Genomic DNA, 12,364 nt, shown 5'->3' with positions numbered 1-12,364 from the left:
ATAACAATTTCAGGCTCATTTCGAGATAAGTGCCTGTCCTGTGGAACTAAAAATTGTTAGCGGCAAGTAGCCATGAACATTTCCAGGTGACCCCATATTGTTATCAAGACTGCATCAAGTTCAAAGGTTACTTGTTATCACTCGAAGTTCCACTGAGAAAGGACTTAGGAGATCCAGAAAACGAATGAGTCCTCACATGATCAGGCTATTATTTCCATATAAAAGAGTGGTTTACTCCTGCTTCAATTTGTTAAAGCTAGAAGACCTGTTGGGCCACATTTCGACCGTAATTACGAGATACTTTTAGTTTTTGCTGCATTTATTCTTAACAGCTCTACTTTTCTAACAGGGCAATACATTTGTTTTCCATTCTAAGGAAATACCACTGACCTTTATTACGTCTAATTAATCATATAGGAATATACATAGACCCAAGCCATTAACCATCTTCCAGAGTACTCTTGACTGCTCGACCACAATCAACAGACAGAAAAGTAAACAGATGTATTTGTTTTCTTTTTTTAATTTTATAAAGCGCTGACTAGATCCAGAGAGATGGTGGCAGACACCTTTACAGCATAAAATGAATAGTTATCATCTAGATGACATTTTCTTCCCAGGGAGTTGAAATGCATGAAAATGAACATCACAGAATTGCCCACAGGAAGGTGCAGACATCAAATTATGTTATGGTATGTTAAGAGTTTATAAGAGTGCAAATACCCAAACAGATGTCGTGGCATTGTGCATTTTCCAATACCACTAAAGTATTTTTAAATTAAAAAAGGTGTCCTGGCGCTGAGAGAAACTACAGCTACTTCATCACTCCTAGGCCTGATAAAACACAAACTCCCATCAAGAAAATCAGCTGATCACCTAATTCCCATTTGGAAAATAGTTCCAAGCTGTACAACCGAGCTTTCAAACCCTTCCTAAAAAGCAAATGAGTAGAAGTTTCCCACAAAGTGATAAAGTATTCTGCTTTTACCAAAAAGCCCTCCCGCCAGGATGATCGCAATATAATGCAGAGGCTGTAAGAAGAGAGGCGCCCAGAGAGCGAAGGGACCTGTTTGGGATATAGAACCAGGTGTACGAAAGTTTATAGCGGTTGCAAACTGAGAATCGGGCGTTTGCAACTGATACAACGGCTGTCAGTATGTACCAACCCTATTTTGCAATTCAGTAACCTAACAGACTCGCAAGATAGGGTTTGCAAGTCGCTATTAGGAAGTGTCATTTCAAGGGCGTCCCTTTCCAATAGCGAGTCGCAGTGGCATGTATGAATGTCTTGCAACTGGAATGCGGTTGCAAAACATTTATATTTTACCCACTCCGTGATGGAGGTGGTAACCCATTCACAAACGGGAAGTGGTCCCTGATGAACCCCTTTCCCTTTCTGAATGTGGGCGCCAACACTTTTTAAGAACAGGCAGTGCTGCCTACCTATAAAAAATGAAAAGGAAACTATTCATTTTTCTTTTTTAAATGCATCCCGTTTTTCCTCCAGCAGGCCACCATCCCTGTGAGTGCAGGCCATTCACAATGAGTTGCAAATTAGGACCTGCCTCATGAATATTGATGAGGCAGGTCATTTGCGACCCCGTTGGGAATCGCTATATGTGTCTGAGACACATTAGTACATCTCATTTTGCGAGTCTCTAATATCGAGTCGCAAAAAATCACAATTAGCGACTCACAAAATGAAATAGTCGTACATCTGGTCCATAGATCTTTAACCTTTTCCTCAGATAGAGTGGGACAGAATTATGAATGGCATGGTGTATAATCTAAAGAGATAAAAAAGAAGACTTTTAGCCACCTGAAGCCAATGTAACGTATACAGTGCAGAAGTAGACGACAATAGCTAGCTTGGCTGCCATATTTTGAGTATACTGGAGTTTATTCAGCACACCTTGTGGAGCGTCCAAGAAAAGAGGATTAAAATAATCAAGATGGCTGAGGATAGTTGCCTGAACCACCAGCCATTGAGTCGATGGCAATAGCAGCGACACAATTTTCCTGAGAGCCCTCAGGAGGAGGAAACAGGAAGAGGCAAGATGATTTGTCTGCTTCGTCAGATTCTCGTAAAAATTGAAAACCAAAATTTTTCACAGACTGAACTGGGAGAAGGGAGTAGGATCCGGTAGGAGGCTAAAACATAAAGGGAAAAGGTCTGGCCAACAAGAACGGAGATACCCACAGAACCTCCGTCTTGTCAGTATTAAACTTCGAGTCATTGGATTAAAGCCAAAAAGATACCAGCGACATATACTGATGAAATACTCCAAGTGGGCCTGCCCCAGTCTTGCCCAAGGCAATGATTAGTTGAGTGTTATTGGCGTAATTCACACAGGTGACACTAAAAGACGTGATTAAAGTAGCCAATGGACGTATTTAAATATTACATAGGGTGGGGGTAAGGGCAGACCCCTGGGGAACTCCTTGGCCAAAAGCTCTGAAAAATGGCCTGAAAGGAGGAAGATAGACAGCTTGGTGTCTGTCCTCTAAATACGATCTGAACAATTTAAGGGCTGTTCCTCCAATTCCAAAATCCCTGATCCTGGTGAAGAGAGTGGGATGTAAAACTGTATCAAATGCCACAGAAATGTCTGAAAGAACTAAAGCAACCAGATCCGCCTTATCAGCTGGCAGCTCAGATCATCTAGAACTGCAAATAAGGCAGATTCAGAACTGTGGGCAAGACGGATGCCAGACTGTACCGGCTTGAGAATATGGTGTTGTTCCAGAAAACCTGAAAGCAACGAGTGGACAGACTTCACCAAGATTTTGGCCACAAAAGGAACTAACAAGATAGGACGAAAATTGACAAGAACGGATTGATCTGCATTCTGTTTTTTCGAAATGAGACATTGAATGCCCTTTCTACTATGTCGGTATCCAAGCATTGATTAAAGAATTATTACAAACCTCCAACAGAAGCTGAGCTAGAGTCTACCTCACTTGATTCCAAAACTTAGGTGGAATGTGATCCAGAGGAGAGTCTGGCTTGATAGTTGCTGCATTAGAAGTAAATTGGTTCCAGAGACATGGTTTCAAAATCACCTATCCAAGGAATCACAATAGACTTCATGGCACTCTGTACTGTACAGCAGTGATCAAAGGAATATGCACCAGTCAGTTATGCATATAGCACTTTCGGTGCACCTGCCAACTCTTCCAGATGTTACCTGTGCTGCAGCAATCACTGCTGATACCTGTCAGCTCTCGCCTGCGCTGCAGCAATCGCTGCTGATACCTGTCAGCTCTCGCCTGCGCTGCAGCAATCGCTGCTGGTATCTGTCAGCTCTCACCTGTGCTGCAGCAATCGCTGCTGGTATCTGTCAGCTCTCACCTGTGCTGCAGCAATCGCTGCTGGTATCTGTCAACTCTCACCTGCGCTGCAGCAACCACTGCTGGTATCTGTCAGCTCTCACCTGCGCTGCAGCAACCGCTGCTGGTATCTGTCAGCTCTCACCTGCGCTGCATCAATCTCTGCTCGTATCTGTCAACTCTCACCTGTGCTGCAGCAATCGCTGCCGCTATCTGTCAGCTCTCGCCTGTGCTGCAGCAATCGCTGCTGGTATCTGTCTGCTCTCGCCTCTGCTGCAGCAATCAATGCCGCTATCTGTCAGATCTCGCCTGTGCTGCAGCAATCAATGCCGCTATCTGTCAGCTCTCGCCTGTGCTGCAGCAATCAATGCCGCTATCTGTCAGCTCTCGCCTGTGCTGCAGCAATCAATGCCGCTATCTGTCAGCTCTCGCCTGTGCTGCAGCAATCAATGCCGCTATCTGTCAGCTCTCGCCTGTGCTGCAGCAATCAATGCTGCTATCTGTCAGCTCTCGCCTGTGCTGCAGCAATCAATGCCGCTATCTGTCAGCTCTCACCTGTGCTGCAGCAATCAATGCCGCTATCTGTCAGCTCTCACCTGCTCTGCAGCAATCACTGCAGGTATCGGTCCCCTCTCACCTGTGCTGCAGGAACCGCTGCTGGCATCGGTTAGATCTCACCTGCGCTGCAGCAATCACTGCTGGTATCTACCAGCTCTCACCTGTGCTGCAGGAACCACTGCAGGTATCGGTCCCCTCTCACCTGTGCTGCAGGAACCACTGCAGGTATCGGTCCCCTCTCACCTGTGCTGCAGGAACCGCTGCCAGCATCGGTTAGATCTCACCTGCGCTGCAGCAGTCACTGCTGGTATCTACCAGCTCTCACCTGTGCTGCAGGAACCGCTGCTGGCATCGGTTAGATCTCACCTGCGCTGCAGGTATCGGTCCCCTCTCACCTGTGCTGCAGGAACCGCTGTCGGCATCGGTTAGATCTCACCTGCGCTGCAGCAGTCACTGCTGGTATCTACTAGCTCTCACCTGTGCTGCAGGAACCACTGCAGGTATCGGTCCGCTCTCACCTGTGCTGCAGGAACCGCTGCTGGCATCGGTTAGATCTCACCTGCGCTGCAGCAGTCACTGCTGGTATTGGTCCCCTCTCACCTGTGCTGCAGGAACCGCTGCTGGCATCGGTTAGATCTCACCTGCGCTGCAGCAGTCACTGCTGGTATCTACCAGCTCTCACCTGAAATGCAGGAACCACTGCAGGTATCGGTCCCCTCTCACCTGTGCTGCAGGATCCGCTGCCGGCATCGGTTAGATCTCACCTGTGCTGCATAGCAGTATCTGCCAGCTCTCACATAGGCAGCAGCAATCACTGCCAGAATCTGTCTCTTACCCATGTTGCGCCTCGAAAGAGAAGTGCGGCGCCTCTCGCCTCTTCAGCTGCCACGAGCAGTAGAACGTGCCGTTGTAATTCTTGGCCTCACAGTCAATGAAATGTCCATCTGATCCATAAGCAATAGAAAAAACACGTGTGTGAGCCATCGAAGCGATATACGGAGCAAAAGCCTGTGTTTTCTGAAGAAGTGTGAGTGGGTTCTGCTCTGCACAGTTACACCTGGGGTTGGAGTGGCGCAAGGGCTTCTGGGAGCAGTGATCTAAAGACTGCGGGCCCATCTCTGCTCTACGTGGGCTAGAGAATTGGTGATTAAGCTAATGGAGAATGAATACATTTTATGTTTTCAATTAACATGGATGGTTCACAAATAGCTTAAATATAAGTATTTAACATAATAAACTTGTCTAAGCTGGCATAAATAGGTCTCAAAACTAGTTTACTGGGCCTAGGCTGGTTGCATTGAAAATGTGACTTTTAAAAGTTACACTGTGCACTGTGTTCATGTGTTCGTACATACAGGGCCAAATATGCCAAAAACTTGCATCGCCCTTGCGCCACGCAATGGGGCACAAGAGTGACGGAACTCTTAAATTAGATTAATGAAGCCCTGCATGGTTTAATAAATCTAGAGTAACGCAATGCAGCACAAATCACTGTCTTGAGTTACTCATCCCCAGGGAGGCGTTCCACGGGTGGAGCTTGGGTGTTCCCACGCATCCACCCATGGAATTTGGTGCATTCCCAGATTTAACCATTATGGGAAGGCATCAAAATGCTACGCCTTCCCAGGTGAGGATTAACTGGGAAAGACATTTCTTTATTTCTCCTCATTACTTCCTCTTTCTTTCTGCAGCATTCATAGAAAGAGGAAAATGCCTCTCCGGAATGTTTTTGTGCAGGAAGGTTTTCCTTCCTGCACAAAAACAATCCTGCTTACAACACAGGCAGCACTCTTGCACCATGGTGCAAGGGTGCCTGCATTGGCGCTAGGCAGCACATTGCGCAGCAGCACAGGGAAAAGGCAGGAATGCGCCGCATAATGTTAGATACGAAACATTCCTACCCTTTCCCAACCACGCAGCGCAGCAAGATGACTTGGTGCGCTGCGTAATTTCTTAATAAATTTGCCCCGCAGTGTTTTTCCTTTGCTTCATTAAATAGTCGAAATATGCTTTGCTCTGTGGAGATGATTATTTTTGCCGTAAACATTTGTGAGCTGGCAGAGGAGATTTTCCTGTCTTGCTGGAGAAGCACACATAATGTTTCATCACTTATTGATGTCTTCACTAGTAGTACTGTGTCATATTCGTATTTTCAAGCAACTATTGTTTAGTAATGCAATGACATTGTCACTGCATGTTGGTTAAAAGTCCAACTTGTCTATTACATTTGGGAGGGTTTACATAGAGAGCCTGTTACACTAAGGAAACTTCTTAAATGATGATTGGCTTGTATTGTTTCCCTTTTAGGAGTCCAGCCCATGGTGCTACTTCACACCGTGGCCAGGACTTCAATCTCTGCTGCTAAAATGTTATAACAACCGTTGTATTTGGGATGGGTGCAATGCCTGTCCCCCTCCTCAAAGAGACAGAGTCCATGGTAGACTGTTGTTTGATTTCATGCCTAAAGATTTTGAATGCTTTTCCATATACTTTTGGAGGCAGAATCCTTGTCAAAGTGCTCATTGATCTTATACTTAGAATATTCATGGAGATGGTGTAGCTTATGTTACTATCCCATTGATTTGAAATGATTGACTAACCATTTAACTGTGCCTTCAGTATTGATTCTTAATTTTAAATAAACCTTCATGATTTGCACTTTGGAATCTTTTCCTGTATGAATTTGCCTGTGTGAATTTTCTGGGTTTACTTGTAATTTTGTTTTTTATGCTTAGGGCTCTTGTCCTATAGGACTAACAAATGGCCCGGTCGATCCAATCTGCCCTTTTAATGGTAAAAAGCGCTGACATCGGTGACATGTACCAGCCTGAACTCTGGGGCGTCGTTCCTGTGGTTTCATGTACCCCTCTTAGGAGACTGCCAGTAGCCTGATGAAACGGCTCTACCTTGTCCAACACTGTGCGTGGCGTTGATGGCTTAATAGCATTGCCTAAACTATTTAGTGCAGCCGTCTTTAATCCTTTGACATTTGTGGACCCCCATTGACTCATTACTGGAATCCAGGGACCCCCTCCCCCCATTAAGTCATTACTGGAAGCCAAGGACCCCAGTCTAAGCAATTTCTATGAGTTGAACCTCAGAACAATACACAGAAATACTGAAAAAGCATAAATCAGACCAATACTCAAATTCTGAAATATTTTATTTAATCCCCAAACAGAAAAAAAGTTTTAATTTTAAAGGGAAAGTTGGAGCATTTCTAACTTTGATTTTTAATTCAAAATGAGGAAGGAATATGCTAGACTCTGGAGTATATGTTTGTCTTTTTTGCTCCTAACGCATGCTCTCTTTTTGTCTGTATTTAAATTGAGGCTGATCTCCGTCCGTACTATATTCTCTTTGATGTACTTGAGCTGCTCCCAAAAGGACTCCAACTTAACTTTTAGCCTTCAATTTCAAATTCCTTCACATTTGCAGAACATAGTAACATTTTCGATTTTGCTTCATTCTGTATACTTTATTAATCTTCTCGTGTCCTTTAATTTTGAAATAGTCGCAGACCCCCGGAGGAGGTGTTGTAGGCCCCCAAGGGTTCATCGTCCACAGATTATGAACCACAGATCTAGTGTTTATGAAGGAAGCTTGCACACTGTACTCATGGAATGGAGCTGAGGCTTACTCATCCTCACTTTTCAATGATGATATTAACCCTTTTTTTCTTGAGCTTCCTAACCCTTTGGACTCATCCTGCTGGCCTGTACTGAAGGTCACCTCCCTGGCAGTTGATGTACTGTGCCAGTGGTTGTCACTGCATTCCTCTTTCTTTGCTGGTGACTCCATCCTCTGTTCCAAACCTCATGTAAAGATGCACATGCTCTGTTTCAGCCTCGAGATATGAGGAAGATGTGGTAGAGGAAGACCAACATGTAAAGAGTGCCTGCGTCTGATTGGTTGATGGGGATTACACTCTATACCGCCTGCAGCCCTTCTGTTTTGACTTTATTCCTGCTGTGGGATCAGGATATTTCCAGCTCCAAGCTTGTCTTTTACCTGGAAAAAGCTGAGCTTATGGAAGCTCAGATCCAGCCACCTGCTGGCACATAGACCACTGCTGTACTAAGGTACCATGGGCCCTGCTTTATCTGTCATTTTTCTGGTTTAGGGTCTATGGCATTACTCATACACTCTCCTTCTCCAGATTTTGTTCAGATTTCATCCACCTTCCCTGGGAGTGAACTGTCGTGAAGGTAGGGAAGTTTATCTCACCACTAACTTCAATTTTCTGGTCTAGATCAAAAGGTTCTACCCAAGAGTCCCTATGGTAAGCTACACCCAGGTTACATGCACATAACAAAGCGTGTCAGCAGATGCCAGCGGTGTTTAATCACATACACATGCATTACTACCTCTCCACTCGTTCAAGATGCCGCTGGCTTCTCCCAGCTGGTTGAATGGTTCATTGATGTACAGAAAGGTGTAGCCGACAGCCGGTCCCTTGCCAATGTGACAGGTGTAGTTTCCGGCATGAGGGAATTCCTTAATTGTGACGTGCAGCTTCTTGCCGTGCCCCACAAACTTCCGCCCATTCCTCCACTCTACCTCTCTCGCGGTGTCTTCTGCAGCAGCGCCACAGACAAGTTCCACACTCTCGTAGTCCTGCTTACCCAGATCTACAACAAAAACTGGAATTGTGGAGGGAAAGGTCAGAAGTGTCAAGGCTATATATTTACACCTGTAGCGCCCAACCCTACCTTTGCCAGACACTGTAGTCCTCAATCCAATGTATCATGATGACCAACAATAAAAGAAACCTACACCCACCCGAACTCAAACTAATGCAAAGAACGCAACCAACGAGTAACAAAACACAGGGTGAAAGAGGCAGGTTCTGCTATGGAAACACAACCTCTAATCACTACCCAGTAGCAATGCTGCCAGATTCAACATTTTGGGGGTTCCAAAGGAGGCAGACGTGGCCATGGAACGTGATGATTCGTATTATGTTATTTCTGAAGTTCACTTACTTTATACATAATATACACGATTCACAAAACACAATATAGATCTACTCCCCAAGGTTTCCTCGTAAGTTTGGACAAGATGTATTTTTTTACATACTAAGGTTTTCACGAGTACTTCTGGGAAGCTGCGACTCTCATGGTTTTCCAAGGAGTACTTCAGAAATTCTTTTATGAATTCTATTTTCACATGACTAAATGTATATGTATATATATTATATATTTTCTTTTTTGCCCACAGGATAAATATTTCCCCCTTGAAGACACTCCATCCCTGCCAAATGCAAAAAAAAAAAGAGTAATGGCCCCGATTATGTGTGTTTTGGTACTGGTACAATACTTATCACACCCCATAAATAACACTGACCTTGGGATGGGTATTTATTGGGTGTAATAAATAGTGACTATTGCGAGTTTTGTTTTCCAGCAATAATAGAGGACAACATGCAGATTTGTGTATGCTTATTAACCAAAATCTGGTTCTCTAAATATTTTCTGGACTTTTTCCATAGTAAATACCGTCAAGTTGGACCTGCCAGTATTTGCATGAAAACTTCAATCCTGTCGTAATTGTGACACCCGTGCAACACGGGGTTTGGACGAGTGCCTCAATTTAACACTGCACTTGTAATCCAGGCCTATATGTACGCAAATTGTCAGAATGCCACATCTGTCCTGTTACCACTAATATCGTGTCCTGGTAAGCAAAATTTAATTTACATTTTCCCTGAATATCTGATTCCTGCCTAATAGTGTGCTAAGAATGTGTTACTAATCATTCTTACTCTTTTAGTCTCACTCTCTCTCTGTATTGCACTATTGTGTGCTACTACTGAACTTTTCTGTGCTGCACTTAACTGGGCCCACTTGTACCTTGGGAAGCAAATGAACAATAAGAATTCAGGGAAATGGCGGCTGCCAGAAGTAACGCTGTGGGGCGGTGAGGCGGGGGTGAGGCTGAGTGGGTGTAGGGGGGGTAGTGGATTCCGACATACGACGGCTGATATTTATTTACGTTCACCTTTGCCATGGTATGTCACACTCCACTACCCCCCCCACCCAGCCCCGCCCCGCCTCACCGCCCCAATGGCCATTACCGACCGCCCGGACAGACTGCACAAGGTGATGCGCCTTCAATAGGTACAAGGACGTTTTGCTTATTAATACTTTGACAGGACCCAGGAGTCCATACGGATTTACATATGCCCTGAGGAAGCCCCAGGCCGGATGGCCAATTTAATGGGGTGAAACACGTGTTAACTGCACTTCTCTTGTTGCTCATCCACAAGAAAGTCACAATACCTCATGCAATCGCAATTAAAACATATTCACGTAAAATTGCAACTGCTGTCTCTGGAATTTTCTCCGCAAATATCAACAAACAATCAATATTTGTCCTAGCACCCTCTTGAAACGTACTTTAAATGGTCATTCACATTTTGCATCCGCCCACTTGCAGCATACAGTATGGGCTGTGGGTCAGTCCCTTTTATCCATTGGCTCCCTTCACTTTGAGTGACAGCAAAAAGCCTGTGCACATTGTTCACATTCCCCTAGCAATCGTTCCTTTCTCTGCATTGACAAAAGTGCACTTTATTTTTTTAATGTTTTATATTAACTTTAAATCCTTTAAATACTTGCCATTTATTTGGCCTGCACTTTGGGTGCCCAGTTAGATAACGCTTTAGTTTACGTCTCCTTTTAAAGCTGCTGTAGTAAAGTGTTTGAGTGATACTGTGACATTGTAGCTGCCTACAATTTGGGTATTTGATTTTGGGGGGTTATTTGTTCTTGTCTTCTTCACAAATAATATTAATAAAATGCATGGCACAACTGACATGCTTTTTATTTTTTTAAAATTACTAGTAAAGTTGTCACCTAAGTGAATGTTTTTTAATTTTAAACTTTTTATTATGAGCATATGGCAGCCATGTTTAGGTGGCTGCATTTTTTGCACTTTATTTTGTGACATATGCGTGCATTGGAAAAACATAACCATTACACCAATGAAGGCCAGACATGTTTACTTTTCCAGTGTTTGTTTATATTGTATTATGAATATACGGATCACTGACGAAATATCGAGAAGAAGAATATCGAATTGCCAAAATATCGAAGGAAAAATATAGAATGCCAAAATATCGAAGCCCTATCTCCAAACAGGTAAGTACAAAAATATAGAATCCTAAATATCGTTGTTAAAAATATAGTTAGTCACAATATCGAATTTTTTTAAATGTCTTAAAATTAATGTAAAATTAATGAAATAAAACATATAATTAACTGAAACATACTTAAAAATACTTAAATTACTTTAAAATTAATAAATAATTAATGTAAGTAAAAAAAAAAGATAATAATACATATATATTAACGTAATATTTATTTTAAAAAAGCAATATTTTTTGCGTAGGATAGCGGGCGGGTAAAATTTACTATTACCACTCCAGTAAGTGCAATAGTAGGGAAAACGTTGGATAGCGGGAGGGTAAAAATTACTATTCCCACTCCAGAGAGTGCAACAGTAGGGAAAGCATTGGATAGCGTAGGGGTAAAAATTTAATTCACACTCCAGAGAGTGCAACAGTAGGGAAAGCGTTGGATAGCGGGAGGGTAAAATTTATTATTCCCACTCCAGTGAGTTCACCAGTAGGGAAAGCATTGGATAGCGTAGGGGTAAAAATTATTATTCCCACTCCAAAGAGTGCAACAGTAGGGAAAGCGTTGGATAGAGTAGGGCTAAAAATTACTATTCCCACTCCAGAGAGTGCAACAGTAGGGAAAGGGTTGGATAGCATAGGGGTAAAAATTACTATTCCCACTTCAGAGAGTGCAACAGTAGGGAAAACGTCAGATGGCGTAGGGGTAAAAATTACTATTCCCACTCCAAAGAGTGCAACAGTAGGGAAAGCATTGGATAGCGTAGGGGTAAAACTATTCCCACTCCAGAGAGTGCAACAGTAGAGAAAGCGTTGGATAGCGTAGGGGTAAAAATTACTATTCCCACTCCAAAGAGTGCAACAGTAGGGAAAGCGTTGGATAGCGTAGGGGTCAAAATTACTATTCCCACTCCAGTGAGTGCAACTGTAGGGTAAGCGTTGGATAGCGTAGGGGTAAAAATTACTATTCCCACTCCAGAGAGTGCAACAGTAGGGAAAGCGTTGGATAGCGGGAGGGTAAAAATTACTATTCCCACTCCAAAGAGTGCAACAGTAGGGAAAGCGTTGGATAGCGTAGGGGTAAAAATTACTATTCCCACTCCAAAGAGTGCAACAGTAGGGAAAGCGTTGGATAGCGTAGGGGTAAAAATTACTATTCCCACTCCAGAGAGTGCAACAGTAGGGAAAGCGTTGGATAGCGGGAGGGTAAAATTTACTATTCCCACTCCAGTGAGTGCAACTCTAGGGTAAGCGTTGGATACCGTAGGGGTAAAAATTATTATTCCCACTCCAGTGAGTGCAATAGTAGGGAAAGCGTTGGATAGCGTAGGGGTAAGA

The 12,364-nt window shown here is 43.7% G+C and overlaps 1 protein-coding gene across 1 annotated transcript in view; it reads right to left on the bottom strand.

The window, feature by feature from the left end:
* The window catches only part of IL12B (interleukin 12B), a 51,800-nt gene that overhangs the window by 23,469 nt on the left and 15,967 nt on the right, over positions 1-12,364 (bottom strand). The window contains exons 3-4 of the mRNA XM_085617585.1: positions 8,256-8,531; positions 4,724-4,832 (exon numbers count right to left, since the gene is read on the bottom strand). Coding sequence (XP_085473711.1) covers positions 4,724-4,832; positions 8,256-8,531 — 385 coding nt within the window. The remainder of the gene's footprint in view (positions 1-4,723; positions 4,833-8,255; positions 8,532-12,364) is intronic.

Source organism: Triturus cristatus, chromosome 7 (genome assembly GCF_964204655.1).
Source record: "Triturus cristatus chromosome 7, aTriCri1.1, whole genome shotgun sequence".
Lineage (NCBI taxonomy): Eukaryota > Metazoa > Chordata > Amphibia > Caudata > Salamandridae > Triturus > Triturus cristatus.
Note: the sequence above shows the minus strand (reverse complement) of the source record. Positions and strands in the feature narration are given on the sequence as shown.